At 48.1% G+C, this 19,373-nt stretch overlaps 1 protein-coding gene across 3 annotated transcripts; it reads left to right on the top strand.

Annotated features, from left to right (window-relative positions):
- The first annotated feature begins 161 nt into the window (after window positions 1–161).
- TSTD2 (thiosulfate sulfurtransferase like domain containing 2) lies at window positions 162–17,706 on the top strand. 3 transcript variants are annotated; one of them, XM_035097314.3, is made up of 10 exons: window positions 162–346; window positions 1,329–1,537; window positions 2,596–2,927; window positions 4,735–4,843; window positions 7,867–7,992; window positions 8,877–8,982; window positions 10,333–10,451; window positions 11,464–11,622; window positions 13,858–13,996; window positions 17,098–17,706. In XM_035097314.3, exons 2-10 carry the CDS (start codon window positions 1,346–1,348, stop codon window positions 17,325–17,327), a joined length of 1,512 nt encoding a protein of 503 aa, XP_034953205.2. In that variant the 5' UTR covers window positions 162–346; window positions 1,329–1,345; the 3' UTR covers window positions 17,328–17,706. The 3 variants fall into 3 exon arrangements, with proteins under 3 accessions (XP_034953205.2, XP_034953206.2, XP_088514440.1); XM_035097315.3 differs by lacking the exon at window positions 7,867–7,992 and having other exon boundaries at window positions 211–346; XM_088658314.1 differs by lacking the exon at window positions 162–346 and having other exon boundaries at window positions 1,399–1,537; window positions 2,724–2,927.
- The last annotated feature ends 1,667 nt before the right edge of the window (window positions 17,707–19,373 follow it).

The following is a 19,373-nucleotide window of genomic DNA, read 5'->3' as shown; positions in this document are numbered from 1 at the left end:
TGTTTAGCTTATACTGTACGCAAATCCGGCACTGGTTAGGATGTCTTCAGAGGCTGCTAGCCTTTTCCCCTTGCAGAGAGAGCGCCCCTCCCCCTCCCCAGCTTTTGTCTCCTTTACTTTTGCCATTGCAGGCACTGCCTGCAAAAGGCTGTGAATTGCAAGGAGTCCCTCAAGTGCCGCGTTCCCAGGGAGGAGCCGGGGTGGAGGGTTGGGTGGGAGGGGGAGAGACATGCTTTCCCTTAGCAGAGAGAGTCAGCAAATTCAGCTGCCTGCTCGGGAGGGGAAGGAGCCGCTTCAGAGAACAGCTGGATCAGAGATCTCCTGGGGACACAGGGAGCTTTGCAAGGTAATAAAAAAAGGGGGGGGCGATGGAGCAATAGCAGGAAAAAGGAGAGGAGCGCTGGGTGATGCAGCAAACAGAACAAGGCAGAAAGAGAATCCGGAAAGGAGTGTTGCTGTCTTGGCTCATGATTGCTCCCATTGAATTCTGTGGGACACAGCAGCATGGGTTGCAGCACTCTGGAGAAGGGGGCAAAGCCAATTGAGCCAAGAAACTCAGTCCAGCAGCTACTCACTTTTGCTTCCTCTCATTCACATGACTATGAAAAGAGTGAAGCACAACTTTTGGAAGCAGCCATGAACTTTTGTGGCAAATCCCAGCAGCCGACAAGCTCTCCACCTTGCTTGCCATAAACATGGGTATTTTCCGCTCACAGAATAATGCTTTCAAGCACTTTGATCTCGTGACTCCTTTACAACAACCCCAGAAGGCAGCCTGGTATTCTTCTAATGTGCTTATTGCAGGCGGGGGAGGGCGGGATTCTGGCGGGTAGCGTCTTGCCACAGACGCCCACCTGCCCCTTGAGAGATGGGCAAGCTTCTTCACACAGCACAAACGGTGGAACTGGCTCCCAACAAGAGGTAGGGATAGCCAGCAATTGGGATGGTTTTAAAAAACAGAGAAATCCATGGCAAATATAGCTATCAAAGTCTACTCGCCACAATGGCTATTTTGTACCTCTACCGTCATTCAAAATCACACTGTCCATAGGTGAAGACAGAGCTTAATAGGAAACAGAGATCATGGCATATTCTGAGAGATCACGGCATATTTCTCAGCTGCAAGGTGAACTTCTCTGTCTTGCCCCCTTCCCCCACGCTTCAGGTGGACTTTTTCTACCTTTTTATTTTATTTTTTTAAGTGCCACATGTTGCTCCCATGGTGAGCAAGGAGGCTATTTCAGACATTAGCCCGGGAAGGAATAGGAATGGGCTTGGAATGATTTGGACTGATCAAAATTCCTCTTTTTTGGAACTATCTCTCTTAGATCCCAGAGAAGAACTTATGCCCGGCAGCTGTGACGTAGCAATGACCTCTTCCTTGTCGCTACCTGATGGAGACAATACCGCGGAATTTTGCATTTTAACATTTGCAGACCTGGAGCTGAAAGATCACAGTCCTTCCCCACCCGAGGGCCACCTGAAAGCCGAATTAGATGCCAGGGCCCGAAAGAAGTATGCGTCCGCAAAGAAAAAGGTATTTGGCGTATGGATCACACGGTTAGAACATACCCAACCGTCTAGTGATGTGAAAATTGTTGTGCATATGGCAGCTTCTTGGCATTGGTCCTGAGTAGGGTAACTGTGCCCCTGAAGGACCAGGTGCGCAGCCTGGGAGTCATTTTGGACTCACAGTTGTCCATGGAGGCGCAGGTCAATTCTGTGTCCAGGGCAGCTCTCTACTAGCTCTATCTGGTACACAGGCTGAGACCCTACCTGCCCGCAGACTGTCTTGCCAGAGTGGTGCATGCTCTGGTTATCTCCCGCTTGGACTACTGCAATGCGCTCTACGCGGGGCTACCTTTGAAGGTGACCTGGAAACTGCAATTAATCCAGAATGTGGCAGCTAGACTGGTGACTGGCTGCCGAGACCATATAACACCGGTTCTGAAAGACCTACAGGACGTTTCCAATCACAATTCAAAGTGTTGGTGCTGACCTTTAAAGCCCTAAATGGCTTCAGCCCAGTATACCTGAAGGAGCATTCCCCCCCCCCAACATCGTTCAGCCCGGACACTGAGCTCCAGCTCCGAGGGCCTTCTGTTGGTTCCCTCCCTTCGAGAAGTGAAGCTACAGGGAACCAGGCAGAGGGCCTTCTCGGTGGTGACGCCCACCCTGTGGAACGCTCTCCCATCAAATGTTAAGGAAATTTCTGACTTTTAGAAGACATCTGTTTAGGGCAGTTTATAATGTTTGGTGTTTTATCGTGTTTTTAATATTCTGTTGGGAGCCGCCCAGTGTAGCTGGGGAAACCCAGCCAGATGGGTGGAGTAGAAATAATAAATAATAATAATTATTTAAACCCCCCCCGTTTTCCCTGTATCAAATCTGTTCTGAACAGTGTTAGAGACCTAGGAGGACAATTAAAGTAGGGTGCCAGCGTGTTCAGAGGGTCAGTGCTCTTTGAGCGGGGGGAAATGTGCATAGTATATGTGTATGCACATAGTTCGAATGTGCATAGTGTGACCACAGTCTTTGCCTTCTCCAGTGGAAAGGTGGTCTGTACCCAAAATTCTCCTTTTGTCATTTTCGCAGGCCTTTGCTCTCTTCGTTAAAGCCAAGGAAGTGGCAGCTGACACTTGCTGCCCTGTGTCGCCTTGCCAAAGGGCGATTTCCTGGAGATGTTGCCAAGAAACTTTCAAAGATCTGTCTGGCATTCACAGGCATGTAGCGGCTCAGCATTCGGGCGATGTGGGGCAGCAGACATCCGTGATCCTGAAACAGATGGCGCGCAGTGTCAGCGTCACAAGTAGCCCAGTTTCATCGGCAGATGAAACACCCAGGCCTAGCAAGCCTCTGTACAGAAGTCAAGAGATGTTCCAGAAGCTTCCAGACACAAGCCATATCGATATCAATGAAATGACAAGGTAAGAGGTTTTTTTAATACACAAACAGCACCTGGGAATGCGCAGTTCGGCAAATTTCAGTTTATCCTCCCCATCTTAAATTCAAATATCCACCTTCAGTTTGCAGTTTTTTAAACATAAGGTCATCCCAATAATAATAATATTATTATTTATACCCCGCCCATCTGGCTGGGTTGCCCTAGCCACTCCCCCAAATTTGTCAGCATTTGTTAGCGTGCATTTCTCCTAATATACTGTGCCATTTTGCCTAAAAATGGATGGCCCTCTGTGATGTATGGTCAAGCTGAGATTCCTGGATAGCAAGGGTTGCACGAGATGACTCGCAGGCCCCCTTCCAACTCTACAATTCTGTGATTCCACACACAGTTCTGCAAGCAAATTCCCCGTATATAATCCTTTTTTGTACAGTGGTGCCTCGCAAGACAAATTTAATTCATTCTGCGAGTCAATTTGTTTTGCGAAAAATGCGTCTTGCGAATCGCGGTTTCCCATAGGCATGCATTGAAATTTCTTTTTTTGCCCATAAAGGTAAAGGTAAAGGGACCCCTGACCATTAGGTCCAGTCGTGACCGACTCTGGGGTTGCGCGCTCATCTCGCATTATTGGCCGAGGGAGCCGGCGTATAGCTTCCAGGTCATGTGGCCAGCATGACAAAGCCGCTTCTGGCAAACCAGAGCAGCACATGGAAACGCCGTTTACCTTCCCACTATAGCGGTTCCTATTTATCTACTTGCATTTTGATGTGCTTTCGAACTGCTAGGTTGGCAGGAGCTGGGACCAAGCAACGGGAGCTCACCCCATCACAGGGATTCGAACTGCCGACCTTCTGATCAGCAAGCCCTAGGCTCAGTGGCTTAGCCCACAGCGCCACCTGGGTCCCATAAATTTCAATGCATTCCTATGGGCAACCGCGATTCGCAAGACGAATTTTTCGCAAAACGAATTTGTCTTGTGAGTCACCATCAGATCACAAGACGCATTCGTCTTGTGAAAAATTTGCCTTGCAGGGCATTCGTCTTGCGAGGTACCACTGTATGCTGTTTTCACTAACATATGTAAATGTTTCCCTTGTTTTTGGTTGGCGAAATACACAGGAAAATTCAGTGAAATACAAAAGTCAAAGGACAGGTGCTCGCTTCGGCAGCACATATACAAAAGTCAAAGGACAGGTGCTCGCTTCGGCAGCACATATACAAAAGTCAAAGGACAGCTGCATGTTGGGGTCACATATTGGGCGGAATTTAACGTTGAGCTGACACAATTGTTCCATCCGTGCAAGCGTTTCTGCTTCCAGAGGGACTGATCTCCCTTCCTCCCCCTGCATACTGTTCCACGGGTTCTCCTGACCCTCTAACATGGATTTGGGGGAGGCATGGGGGCCACATAGTGAGGAGGAGATGGTAGAAAGCTCCATCCCTCTAACAGGAGTCTGGCCCTCTGTTTCGGGAAGGGCAAACGAAATCAGTTTTCTCCTCCAAGCCTTACTACGGACCCCGCACAGTTTCCATGTCTTTGTGCTGTGAAGCGGTCTATATACAGTCATACCTCGGTTTAAGTACGCTTTGGTTTGAGTACTTTCAGTTTAAGTACTCTGCAGACCACCTGGAACGGACTATTCCACTTTCCATTACTTTCAATGGGAAAGTTCGCTTCAGGTTAAGTACAGACTTCCGGAAGCAATTGTGTACTTATACCGAGCTACCACTGTATATGGATAATAACTTTTCAGGTGTTATATGGCCAATGCGGAAGTCATAGTTTTTCTTACATAAGCTTCTCCCTGCTCCCCCTTTGTTGTCATTGACAGTGAGCCTGGCCAAGTTTTGCTGTACTATTGTTACTGCGAGGTGGCAGATACCCGGGGACTCTGTGACTGGCAGAGGGCTTTATGCCAACACCTGCATCTCACTGGCAAGGTAAGTCAGTGCACTACACAGCGAAAAGCTGCAGCAGATTGGCAGACCTGGCAGGCTAGGGATTCCTCCCATATCAGGAATCTCCTATCTGTTCAGACACCTTACCACAGCCACTGTGGCATAGTGTAGGGCTGATATGGGACGCAGGTGGCGCTGTGGTCTAAACCACTGAACCTCTTGGGCTTGCTGATCAGAATGTCGGCGGTTTGAATCCCCACGATGGGGTGAGCTCCCGTTGCTCTGTCCCAGCTCCTGCCAACCTAGCAATTTGAAAGCACACCAGTGCAAGTAGATAAATAGGTACCGCTGGGGCAGGAAGGTAAACGGCGTTTCCATGCACTCTGGCTTCCGCCATTCCAGAAGCGGATTAGTCATGCTGGCCACATGACACGGAAAGCTGTCTGTGGACAAACGCCGGCTCCCTTGGCCTGAAAGCGAGATGAGCGCTGCAACCCCATAGTTGCCTTTGACTGGACTTAACCATCCAGAGGTCCTTGGTTTTGACCTTTAATGCACTGTGCGGCTTAGGACCCTCGTACCTACGGGACCGCCTCTCCTGGTATGCCCCGCGGAGGACCTTAAGGTCCACAAATAACAACATTCTGGAGATCCCGAGCCATAAGGTTGGCCTCAACTAGGGCCAACACTCTTTCACAGGAGAACACTCTTTCACAGGAGACCAGGGCCCTGCGGGATCTGACATCTTTCCGCAGGGTCTGCAAGACAGAGCTGTTGTGCCTGACCCCTGTGTTTTCCTCCCTCATGGTTTTGATTTATGGACTACTTAAAATGAGGCTGTATTTTAAATTTTAATATTGTATTTTAATCTGTATTTTAATTGTTTTCTTTTCTTTTATGTCTTATTGTGATTTTATTGGTGTTAGCAGCCCTGAGCCCAGTTTTGACTGGGGAGGGCGGGGTATAAATAAAATTTTATTATTATTATTATTATTATTATTATTATTATTATTATTACCGTTTACTTAACGTAGGGCTGGATGCAAATCATGATGCATTTGCAATGCAAAAATCATACTGCGAAGCCAGCTAATGCCTCTACATAGTTCCATCCTGATTTCAGACATTGTGATATATCAGTATATTGCAATGTTTCGCGGGTGATATGTCTCAACATTGAAAACCAGATATCTCCCAGCCCTAGTATAGCATCAGGCTTTGAGCACACTGTACCTTTAAAGCACAGTTGAAGCTCCTTCCCTTGCCCCTCAATGAATTCTGGGCATCGTAGTTTGTTAAGGGTTGCTGGGAATTGTATCTCTTTGAGGGGGAAACTGTAATGCCCATAATTCTTTGAGGGGAAATAATGTGCTTTGAATGTGCATAGCTTTTCAGACTTCCTCCTTCTTTGGCGATCACTCATAGCCGAGTAAAATTGCCTTCCATGAACACAATTTTAACAGTGAGTCTGTAAGTGACTGTGGAGGCAAATTCTGGATCCATACATCCTTCCACAGTGGGGACATAGGTTTCCAGGCGGGAGTTGATCACGGTGAGGGTTTGCCAAGCGTGCCTTCCTCTTAGCATGTTTCTCCCTTTTGTCCTGAGTTTGAGCATCTTCAAAGCCCACGACACTTTTGGTAAAGGCTATTCTCCCATTGGAGCGCTCGCAGCAGGTCAGTGTTTCCCATTTTTAAAATATTTGCCTTGAGAGAGTCTTTAAACCTCTTATGGGGCTAGGACCTGGTAGGACCCAGGCTTCAAATCCCCACTCAGCCACAAAGCTCACTGGCCCAATCACTGTCTCTTAGCCTAATCTACCTCACGGGGTTGTTGTGAGGATAAAATGGGGAGGGAGGATCCATGCAGGCCACCTTGACCTCCTTGGACGGATTGTGACCTATAGATGCAATAATAAATAAACCACATTAGTTCTATGGAGGAACTAATTTTCCTGAAATCCAGTCCTTTGGAGAGTAAGTCCACCAAAGGTGTTATACGACCTGTGCTAGCATTTTCCTTGGATTACTTACATGCAGCTGTGTCATAGCTACCAAGTTCCTGTGGGAGAAATAAGGGACCAGACCGGAAGTAGCAGACCGGAAGTAGAGCTGCCGCCATTTTGGAACTGGGCGGAGCATGCTCAGAAGCGACTTTTGACGCTGCTTTGCCCAGTTCCAAACTGGCCACCACGCCAGAAGTAGCACTGCAGCCATTTTGGAACTGGGCAGAGCTGCATCAAAAGTCGCTTCTGAGCATGCTCCGCCCAGTTCCAAAATGGCCGCCGTGCCAGAATAAACCGGGAAAAACATCCGTTTTTTCAGCTGAGAACAGCTAGAAAAATGGGGGTTTCCCGGGGAATACGGGAGACTTGGCAGCTATGAGCTGTGTGCAATGTGTCGTTGGGCTGGAAGGCCAAAACCCAATGCATCCTTTCTTCGATGTAAGCCAATCTGTTGCACTTTACTTCTGGGTAGGCTTGAGTTTCGCATCTCGTCTCCTGTCCTTTCCTCCTTGGTTGGTTTCCAGGTGCGAATAGCTTCTGAAGGAATCAATGAAACCGTTGGTGGGAGCAAGTTGGCTACTAGCCATTATTATTATTATTATTATTATTATTATTATTATTATTATTATTATTATTAAATTTTCCACACATACTTTAAACCAGGCATCCCCAAACTGCGGCCCTCCAGATGTTTTGGCCTACAACTCCCATGATCCCTAGCTAACAGGACCAGTGGTTGGGGAAGATGGGGATTGTAGTCCCAAACATCTGGAGGGCCGAAGTTTGGGGATGCCCGCTTTAAACCAATGATAAAGGAAAAAAAACATACACATATACATTTATACAGATATACCTTCTTCAAATACATTAGATTAATTCTCCATCACATATCTATACTTAAAAACTCCATCTCCTATTCCTATACCCCTATACCCTCCTGAACCCCACTCCCCCTCACCTGTGTATGATCTCAGTATAGAATTTCTCCTTCACTTTACTTCTGGGTAAGCCGGAGTTTCGCATCTCATCTCCTGTCCTTTCCTCCTTGGTTGGTTTCCAGGTGCGAATAGCTTCTGAAGGAATCAATGGAACTGTTGGCGGGAGCAAGAGGGCGACTAGCCTTTACATGGAGGCAATGCTGTCTCACCCCCTCTTTAAAGGCATTTTGACAAGGGAGGATTTCAAGGTGAGAGACCTGATCTGCTCGGCATGATGCACAAACGCCCATTCTTGGTCCTACAGCGAGCATTTCTTTAAGTGCCCTTTCCTCTCCACTTCTAGGGTGGAAGGCAGAGAAGCCAGGAGTAGGCAGAGCTAGAGCTCCAAAAGAATGGATATGCGGCGTGAGACTGTCAAATCCACTTTAAATGGGCAAAACCTAAGACGGAATCGTATCTGCAAAATAGTAGTTGTTGGCATCTGTCTGTCTTGAGAGACAAGGGAATGCTGCTCCATGGGTGAAGTCAAACCGCTGCATTAGCAGCAGCAAAGTGACCTCTCTGGGGCGCGAGCCTGGGCAGTGTGTATGGAGGCCTCAAGCTGCCCAGATGGCAAGACACCCCTCTCGGTCTCGCTGATGTGGTCCAAAGGGAAGCAGAGCAAATAGAATCATAGAATCATAGAGTTGGAAGAGACCACAAGGGTCATCCAATCCAACCCCCTCTATATGACATCAAATATATAAAAGGATGTCATATAGAGGAGGGAGAAAGGTTGTTTTCTGCTGCTCCAGAGAAGCAGACCCAGAGCAATGGATTCAAACTACAAGAAAGAAGATTCCACCTAAACATTAGGAAGAACTTCCTGACAGTAAGAGCTGTTCGGCAATGGAATTTGCTACCAAGGAGTGTGGTGGAATCTCCTTTTTCGGAGTTCTTTAAGCAGAGGCTTGACAGGCATATGTCAAGAATGCTTTGATAGTGTTTCCTGCTTGGCAGGGGGTTGGATTGGATGGCCCTTGTGGTCTCTTCCAACTCTATGATTCTATGAACATCCCTGTCTCCACTTGACCTGCCTGCAGTGTAGATCTGTTGGTACCTGTTTCTTGTTGGTTTTCTGCTTGTTCCTCAGACCAGTGCAGGAGGAGCCCACTGTTTCACAGACCTCCGGATTGGCGTCTTTGAAGAAATTGTGCCCATGGGAATCAACCCGCAGAAAGTCTCTTACAAAGAAACAGGTGTGGCGAATAATGATATAAAAATAATATTTTATTATTTATACCCCGCACATTTCTCCCAACAGAATATTAAAAGCACAATAAAAAAATTCAAACATTAAAAACTTCCCTAATCTGGGTTGCCTTCAGATGTCTTCTAAAAGCCAGATAGTTGTTTTATTTCTTTGACATCTGATGGGAGGGCGTTTCACAGGGCGGGTGCCATTACCAAGAAGGCCCTCTGCCTGGTTACCTGCAACCTCACTTCTTGCAAAGAGGGAACCGCCAGAAGGCCCTCGGAGCTGGACCAGAGAGTCTGGGCTGAATGATGGGGGTGGAGATGCTCCTTCAGGTATACTGGGCTGAGGCCAACAAGTCTTGGCTTTAGAAGGACTGGGAATTGATGGGTAGGGGGCACCAAACATGGCGGGGGGCTGGGAGGCAGGGAGCCCAAACAGGAGATGGACCTGGAATCAGTGAAAGGCGGAGCCAAAGCTAGTGATGGGCGGAGCCAACTGAGTCTAGTTTTGCCTTTATCCTCCTTAGCTGACACCCAGAGCTCTGCCCCGGAGCAGTTGTAAAAACTAGAAGGCAGATGGGGGAGGGCAGGCTCAGGTTGGTGGAGCAGAGCCCCATTGGCCTTAATGGACAAGCTGCATTGACTGAACACTGTAAAAGGAAATGGCCGCTGAATTGATGCCACAGCCTCTGTTTGCTTACCCTTGCTTTGCCCTTGAAGACCCTGGTTTTTAGGACCTCTTCACCCAATTGCTACTGCAAAGGGAGACTTCAGGCAGTCCCATTTCACGCACCCACATTGTTGCTCCCGTATGGATTTGAAACACTTTAATGTTATACCATGGGACCCAGGTGGCGCTGTGGTTAAACCACTGAGCCTAGGGCTTGCTGATCAGAAGGTCGGCGGTTCGAATCCCTGTGACGGGGTGAGCTCCCATTGCTTGGTCCCAGCTCCTGCCAACCTAGCAGTTCGAAAGCATGTCAAAATGCAAGTAGATAAATAGGAACTGCTACAGCGGGAAGGTAAACGGCGTTTCCATGTGCTGCTCTGGTTCTCCAGAAGCAGCTTTGACATGCTGGCCACATGACCTGGAAGCTATACGCCGGCTCCCTCGGCCAATAATGCGAGATGAGCGCGCAACCCCAGAGTTGGTCACGACTGGACCTAATGGTCAGGGGTCCCTTTACCTTTAATGTTATACCAAAAGATGTCTCATCGGAAGGAGTTTCCTGTTTCGACACAGGGTTCCCCACATGATTGCAAAGGGAGGAGAGGAATGCTGTTTGAGTCCGAATTCAAGTTTGTTTTTTATACCTTTAGAACCTTTGTAAGCCATGTTCAATTGCTTGTAGGGATCCGTCTTTCTCCGAAGGAGTTTCATCTAGAAGTGGAGAAATATCTCTCTCAGGGTAACAAAGGGCAAGCAGATACCATTTTGCTGGACTGCAGGAACTTCTATGAAAGTAAAATAGTAGGTGGCTTTTGAGTTGGCATTTATTTTCTTCCTTGGGGATTCGAAAGGCTGAAGGAAGCAGATTTTGTCTTTCTTTAATTTATATCCAAACCCAGGGCAGCAAACAACATGTGATAAAACAGTAGAAAAGTGTATCAAAAAGAATTCCAAAACAGATGCAGACTGGGGAAGGATTTCAGCTTAAAGATTTGTTGACAGAGGAAGGTCATCATCAGTAGTTGCCAAAAAGACAACACTTCCTCCTTTCTATTCCATCTGCTTTTTGCCATGTTCTAAAAAATGATTTCATTGATAAGATTTACAGCCTGCCTGTGGCACTTTCAGACGACCTGTTTATTGAGCATTCTTCATGCTTTGTTTGTAGGATGGTTAGATGATGTGGCATCAATGCAAGTGCTATCCCAGACTTCCCGTTGCATTCCCCTGTCACTTTCCTTACCGCAAACATTCTGATCTTGGGGGGGGGGGCAAGCAGGTTTGGTGTGCACTCCTTCCCAACAGCATAGCCTGAATTTGCCAGTATGTGATTGAATCCCAGCCCCAGAAAGAGTGGCAGTCTGGAAATGCCTCTTAATTCTCAAGGCAAGCAGAAAGCAATAGGACACTGATGCAGAAATGCCCCCATGAGGCTTCAGAGCCAGTGTGGTGTAGTGGTTAAGAGCGGTAGACTCGTAATCTGGGGAACCAGGTTCGCTTCCCCGCTCCTCCACATGCAGCTGCTGGGTGACCTTGGGCTAGTCACACTTCTCTTAAGTCTCTCAGCCTCACTCACCTCACAGAGTGTTTGTTGTGGGGGAGGAAGGGAAAGGAGAATGTTAGCCGCTTTGAGACTCCTTAGGGTAGTGATAAAGCGGGATATCAAATTCAAACTCCTCCTCCTCCTCCTCCTCCTCCTCCTCCTCCTCCTCCTCCTCCTCCTCCTCCTCCTTCCTACTCTCCAGAAGTGTTTCAGTGGCCCCACTTTGCAAAACACTTTAATTAAGCCGTATGCCTTTCTTTCGGCCCGCAGGGACATTTCCGAGGCTCTTTGGCTCCAGACATCAGGAAATTCAGCTACTTCCCCACCTATGTGGATGAGAACCTGGATCTTTTCAAGGGCAAGAGGATCCTGATGTATTGCACAGGAGGAATCCGTTGTGAGCGGGGCTCAGCTTACCTCAGGTCCAAGGTGAGCAGCTGCCTCAGGGGAAAGCACTCGGCCGAGAGAATTTGTGTGGTGCAGAGCATGACTGGAGCAGTCAAATGTCCATAGCTTTGCTGGTTTGACATAAAGGTAAAGGTAAAGGGACCCCTGACCATTAGGTCCAGTCGTGACCGACTCTGGGGTTGCGCGCTCATCTCGCATTATTGGCCGAGGGACCCAGCGTATAGTTTCCAGGTCATGTGGCCAGCATGACAAAGCTGCTTCTGGCAAACCAGAGCAGCACACGGGAATGCCGTTTACCTTCCCGCTGTAGCGGTTCCTATTTATCTACTTGCATTTTGTCAGGCTTTTGAACTGCTAGGTTGGCAGGAGCTGGGACCAAGCAACGGGAGCTCACCCCGTCACAGGGATTCGAACCGCCAACCTTCTGATCAGCAAGCCCTAGGCTCAGTGGTTTAACCACAGCGCCACCGAATAAAAAACGATTAAAGCAGAACGACAGCACCAGGTAGTGACAAATTGACTTGCATAAACTGGCATTCAGCACTTGAAATAATTAAGAAGGAATGGAAAGGGCATAAAATTAATCTATTCTAAATGCTGTGATCAGAGCTAGATCAGCTGTCGCAGCATCCTTAGCTGATGAGCCAATATAACTTAGAGGAGGCGAAGAATTTGCTGCAACTTCTCTTCAAAACATTTAATTTCTTTCCTTATAGAAACAAAGCTCTTTCGAGTGCCACCAGGAATAACTGCTTAAGCCATTCGCAGACAGGAGATGCCATCCTGTTATTTCCTGTGCTGTCTGTGTTTTGGAAAACCTTCCCCTAGAGATAAGGTCCTTTAAGGTTCGGAGATTAACTCTTGTCCTTTCAAGGCAGTTCACTGAGCTTAGAAGCAACAGATATTACACTTCAGGCCCTGCCGTGATAACCGAAGCAAATTGTCTCCTGTCATTTCATAGTTACCTGGCAGAGGATCCCATCTCTTTTGTTTTAAGGAAATGCAAACTGGTTTCTCGTCCCCATGTTGGGTGGAAATGTATTTCTAAATGGGCAGGGGGTACCTGTAAAAAAGTTTTTTCAGTCAAGGAGCAGAGCTTCTGTGTTCTGGCTGGCAACTTCCTGGTTCCGCCCTCAGGAATATGGGCCATGTTTTCCTCAGTTTCCTATGTTGCAGCCCTGCTCCCTACGTGATCAGCGGGCGTCAGCAACAGTGGGAGCAGACGTAGCAGGGGAACTTTGCTTATTATATACTCAGCCCCAAGCAACATGTGAAGAGGGCTTACATGGAGGGCAAGGTAAGGTAAGGAGAGGGTGGCTCTGTGGTCTAAACCACTGAGCCTCTTGGACTTGCTGATCAGAAGGTTGACGGTTCGAATCCCCACAACGGGGTGAGCTCCCGTTGCTCTGTCCCAGCTCCTGCCAACCTAGCAGTTCGAAAGCACACCAGTGCAAGTAGATAAATAGGTACCGCTGTGGCAGGAAGGTAAACGGTGTTTCTATGCACTCTGGCTTCCGCCATTCCAGAAGCAGATTAGTCATGCTGGCCACATGACACGGAAAGCTGTCTGTGAACAAACGCCGGCTCCCTTGGCCTGAAAGCAGATGAGCGCTGCAACCCCATAGTTGCCTTTGACTGGACTTAACCATCCAGAGGTCCTTGGTTTTGACCTTTAATGCACTATGCGGCTTAGGGCCCTCGTACCTACGGGACCGCCTCTCCTGGTATGCCCCGTGGAGGAACTTAAGGCCCACAAATAACAACATTCTGGAGATCCCAAGCCATAAGGTGGCTAGATTGGCCTCAGCTAGGGCCAGGGCCTTTTCAGTACTGGCCCCGACTTGGTGGAACACTCTTTCACAGGAGACCAGGGCCCTGCGGCGGGAAGGTAAATGGCATTTCCTTGTGCTCTGATTTCCGTCACGGTGTTCTGTTGTGCCAGAAGCAGTTTAGTCATGCTGGCCACATGACCCGGAAATCTGTCTGTGGACAAACACTGGCTCCCTCAACCTGAAAGCGAGATTAGCGCCACAACCCCATAGTAACCTTTAACTGGACTTAACCATCCAGGGGTCCTTTAACTTACCTACATGGAGGGCCAGGACATTCAGTACAAGGATGTTCCCTCCCACTTCAGAAAATAAGCAGGTAGTGCAGGTAACAATAACCAAGCCAATTGTAGACTGGAGATAAGTCTTTGCTTCTGTGTCAGAAATTAAGAATAACTCTTGGTGGTTTGGGGCTGTTCTGAAACAGGGCGTGTGCAAAGGCGTGTACCACCTCAAGGGCGGCATCCACAAGTACCTGGAAGAATTCCCAGATGGGTTCTACCGAGGGAAGCTCTTCGTCTTCGATGAGCGTTATAGCATCTCCTCCAACGGTGATGTGATTTCAGGTAGGTGAGCCTCCTCTCCTGAGGGGCTTTTGTGACATTCAACACTTTCCCCTTTCCTAGGCTTATTTGTAAACTTTAGTCCAGGGATGGGGGTGTATGGGGTGTTAGGGGAGGGGGTAGCACCTCTGGTGGGAAGACACACCATGGTCCTTCTGGGGTAGTTTGTCCACCTTTGGTCCCCACCCAGCACTCAGCTCTCACCTGCGGCTCCTAGAAGCTGTCAGAATTCAGCAGCGTCCACACTCTGGGGATGGCTTTGACTGGCCGGCTAAACCTGGCGAGGGTTGCCAATGGGTCTCAAACCCTTGGTGAGTTAGGGACTTGTCCTAGATGCGAAGACAGGCTCTAGCAGATTGAGCGGATGAGACCAGTAGAGGTTACAATGTCAAGAAGGCAGTTTCTGCACATGCTGGGCACAGTAGTTTGGAGTGGTGGTTATTTTCATTTGGGTATAACTATAAATTATAGTTAAAGGGATAACTATAAATTATAGTTATAGTAAAGTATAGTATAGTAAATAGTATAGTATAGTAAATTATAGTATAACTATAAATTATAGTTAAATTATATAAAGGGACCCAGGTGGCACTGTGGGTTAAAACACTGAGCCTAGGGCTTGCTGATCAGAAGGTCGGCAGTTCGAATCCCCGTGACGGGGTGAGCTCCCATTGCTTGGTCCCAGCTCCTGCCAACCTAGCAGTTCGAAAGCATGTCAAAATGTAAGTAGATAAATAGGAACCGCTATAGCGGGAAGGTAAACGGCGTTTCCATGTGCTGCTCTGGTTTGCCAGAAGCGGCTTTGTCATGCTGGCCACATGACCTGGAAGCTATACGCCAGCTCCCTCGGCCAATAATGCGAGATGAGCGCGCAACCCCAGAGTCGGTCACGACTGGACCTAATGGCCAGGGGTCCCTTTACCTTTACCTATAACTATAAATTATCATCATCATCATCATCTATTGATTTATTGGTTTATTGGTCTGTATAATATATTTTGTTTTTTAATGTTTCATGTTTTATTATGCTTGTATATATGCTGTAAGCTGCCCAGAGTGGCTGGGGAAATAATAATAATAATAATAATAATAATAATAATAATAATAATAATAATACCGTAATAATAATAATAATAATAATAATAATAATAATAATAATAATATTTCATAGCTGTAGAATTGATCCCAGCCTGTCCATGCTAATTCTCAATGCATTGCTCCTCAAGTGTTCAAGACATTTTAACTGATGTTAAAACTCAAATCATTGGTGAATTCAATTTGAATGGTGTTTTTTTTGGGGGGGGTGTCACCAAACTTTCCACTGATGCCTTTCCGTGATCCGGCTGATTCTTTGAATCCTCCTTCCCCAGACTTCTTTTCTATCCCTGTCTTTCTGCTTTCTTAGATCCCCTGCCTCATTCCCTCGGACCCCCATCTCACCTCCCGTCTTCCCTGGACCCTTTTGCCTTTATCTGTCAGGAACTGGCAGGGCTGTGAGGAGGGGTGGAAGGGGTAGTGGTGCCAGAGGCTGATCTAGGGGAAGGGGGCAGTGATTTATGTGGTTTTGTGCCCCCTGCAAGGCAGGAGCCAGAGCTGGAGGATGGGGAGGGACATTCACAAACGGTGGACGGAGGACAGGACACACCAGGAGCTGAGGGAGAGATGGTCCCTGAAGTGAGGGGGCTGGCAGAATCCTCCCCACTGCTGCTGCCCCCCAGGACCAGGAGGGGGCTTGAAAAAGCAGGCGCAGGAACACTTTCCATGTAGGGGAATTCACAAGTTGCTTGTCGGACAAGAGGACTTAATTTTTTGGGGTGGGGGTGGGGGGTGGAGTAGGCATGGCCACCCATTGCTCAGAGCACAGGCCCAGAGTGGGGAAGCAGCTCGCTAGACACCAGAAGTATATTGTGCGTGTTTGGTGCACCTCAGGAACTACTGTATATTTGTGGCTTGTCAATAGAGACTCAAACCACCTGCCATTCATCCTCCTTGGGCTGGATGCACTTAGGACTCCATCTTGGATCTGAACACCTCAGCCAATGGCTGCCTGAGATTTTGCTTCTCTGCAATATTAGGCAGGCCTATCCATGAATTTTAATGGTGCGTAACCATTAGGCCCCAGGTGGTGCTGTGGGTTAAACCACAGAGTCTAGGGCTTGCTGATCAGAAGGTTGGCGGTTCAAATCCCTGCAATGGAGTGAGCTCCCGTTGCCCGGTCCCAGCTCCTGCCCACCTAGCAGTTCGAAAGCACATCAAAGTGCAAGTAGATAAATAGGTACCGCTCCGGCGGGAAGGTAAACAGTGTTTCCATGCGTTGCTCTGGTTCATCAGAAGCAGCTTTGTCATGCTGGCCACATGACCCAGAAGCTGTCTGCGGACAAACACTGGCTCCCTCGGCCTATAGAGCAAGATGAGCGCCGCAACCCCAGAGTCGGACACGACTGGACCTCATGGTCAGGGGCCCTTTACCTTTTTAAGGTTTAAGTGGGATTAAGATGGCAGCCTTAGTCAATTTCTGCTGAATAGAACAGAAAAAAAATTAAGGAGTGTCTTTCCTTTTTGCATTGAGAGGCAGCTTTTGTTGATTGAACACAGTGCTTTTTTTCTGGGGAGACGCATGGCTACGCATAGGCTACCCCTTAACATTTGTGAGTCTGTTGGGAGAAGAAACTAAAATTTTATGAATCGTCAGTTCCGTTGCTACCCCCGATGGTGGCCTCATTTCCTGTCATGGTGTTTCCTGAGTCTCAGACAGAAGTGAGAGTACCCCTCAACATTTGTAAAGAGAGAGAAAAAAGCATTGATTGAACGTGTCTTGATCAGAAGTTACGATGAATGCAGAATAAAAAGTTCATCTGGAGCAGGCTTCCTCAAACTCGGCCCTCCAGATGTTTTGAGACTACAATTCCCACCATCCCTGACCACTGGTCCTGCTAGCTAGGGATCATGGGAGTTGTAGGCCAAAAACATCTGGTGGGCCAAGTTTGAGGAAGCCTGATCTGGAGGGTCTGCCAGAGGGGCTTGGGGAGGGTGGGGTCAACGGCAACCACAAATAACGGCTATTGGCAGGAGATTTAACCCTCCTCTTCCCTCTCTTCCTCCAGCCTGCCGTTACTGTGGGATGCTCTGGGACCAGTATCGACTTTGCTCCACCCAGCCCTGCCGCCAGCTTGTCCTGGCATGCCCGCAGTGCCAGCTGAAAGGGTTCACAGCCTGCTGCCCCCTCTGCCAGAAGAAAGGCCTGGCGCTGGCTTCAGCTCCTTCCGGGCCCTCCTTCAAGGAGGAGTGTGAGTGCACCGGCACACGGCGGCAGGTCCCAGTGGAGCGCATCTAACCAAGGGCCCTGCAGCAAGAATCCCACCTCCTTGGACTTCCGCTTGGGGTGCCCGAATCCCAGCTCTCTTTTTTCAGGGGATTTGAGGCAAGCAGCTCCATTCGGCAGCTTTGCTCCGGTTTCAGGCAGTTAATCAGGGCTTCATGGCAATGCTATTGCGACTCTCTGGATTAAATTACTGGTGCAAGCATGTACACACAACTCCCATGGTGCTACACAACCGTTTCCTCACGTGAGGTGATCACCCGCCCCTTCCCTTCCAGCGGGATGCAGAGCGCTGACAGAAGGCATCACTGCTTCTCTGAACCAGGGCAAGACGACAGAGCGACAAGGCACAATGAGGTGTAAGCGGATTCCCATTAAAGGAAAAGCACGCCACAGACAGGTAGACTCTCATGTGTATATGCATTGGGAGGCTACAGTATGCTCTGGCTTCCAGCGAATGTGGGCCACCTATACATGCAGTGAGTTATGCACTTGTAGGTATAGGCTGCGATCGGCCTGCAAGTTTCCCAGTCTTTCCTCCGAAAAGGTGGATTTTGGGTGGGAAACTGCTCTGGTTCCCGGTTTTTGTGGAATCCCCACCGCTGCCCAGGTAAGAGATCTGCATGGGGATCTGAAGAATCAAAATAATCAGAATTGTAGAGTTTGAAGGGATCTTAAGGGTCGTCTAGTTCAACCCCCTACAATGCAAGAATCTCAGCTAAAGCATCCATGACAGAAGGCCGCCCATCCTCTTCTTAGAAACTTCCAAGAAAGGAGAGTCCACCGCCTTCTGAGGGACTTCCTCCCACTGTCGAACGGCTCTCACTGTCAGAAAGTTTTTCCTGATGTTTAGTTGGAAACTCCTTTCTTGTAACTTCAAGCCATTGGTTCAAGTCCTGCCCTCTAGTGCAGGAGAAAAAAAGCTTGCCACATCTATCTACCCTGTGGCAGCCCTTTACTTATTTGAATAAACATACCCACCTCCCTCCAACAGTTCCTTGGAAGGCTTGGTTTCCAGATCCTTGATCACTTTTTAGATCAGTGATGGCCAAACTCGGCCCTCCAGCTGTTTTGGGACTACAACTCCCATCATCCCTAGCTAACAGGGCCAGTGGTCAGGGATGATGGGAATTGTAGTCCCAAAACAGCTGGAGGGCCAGGTTTGGCCGTCACTGTTTTAGATAGTAAAAGACATCAGAGACCACAGGTTTGCAAGAGGACTCAGAAAGGGGGCTTAAAAGCTCCTTAAAACGCACATATAGATGAGTAAAAGTGGTTAGGAGGTTCCAAAATGGGGGAGGCAAAACCTCTGTGAAGCAATTTGACATACTCCCCCAGATTCCGCCACTTCACTCTTTTATTTTCTGGGTTAATGGGTTGCAAACAGATTTTTTTCCCCCAGGAAGCAATTTACATGGAAATGTGCATGGAACTTCCACTATACAGTCGTTCCTTGGAAGTCAAACAGCCTGGTTCTCAAACATTTTGGCTCCCGAACGATCAAAACCCGGAAGTGACTGTTCAGGAAGTGAGCTTCCTGCAGCCAATCAGAAGCCGTGCTTTGGTTTTTGTTGTGACGTGGGGTACACAACAATTTTTGAAAGTCAAACGGATTTCCGGAATGGATTCCGTTCGACTTCCAAGGTACGACTGTATTCCGCTAGGTTCTGAAGTGGATTTTACTTCATGTGAAAGCTCAAACATAATGTGGAAATTAACAGCTAAGTAAATAAGATAAAACTCCTGTGTGGATACAGCCTAGGAGACGCAGAATCATGCAAAGGAACAGAAGTTATTATATTTGCGTAACATGCATAGGTTGTAGAAATCGGGCTTTCTTAGTCTGGAGTTTTTATTTGTGGGTGGAGCAAAATGCACACAACCTTGGCCTAGAAGTGGAGGCTGTTTGGAAATGCAGTAAAACTGCCCCGTAGTTTGGTGTCCAGTGGCTTCCAGGGAAGGCAGGCTTAATCAAGCTGCACCTATGGCAACTGCCCAACGTATAGGCAGAATTGGTGGAAATACTGCAAATACTGTATACATTTCTGCACAGTGCCTGTG

The sequence above is a fragment of the Zootoca vivipara genome, chromosome 15 (genome assembly GCF_965207765.1).
Source record: "Zootoca vivipara chromosome 15, rZooViv2.hap1.1, whole genome shotgun sequence".
Classification (NCBI taxonomy): domain Eukaryota; kingdom Metazoa; phylum Chordata; class Lepidosauria; order Squamata; family Lacertidae; genus Zootoca; species Zootoca vivipara.
The sequence above is the reverse complement of the archived record's forward strand: the minus strand, read 5'-3'. Positions and strand labels throughout refer to the sequence as shown.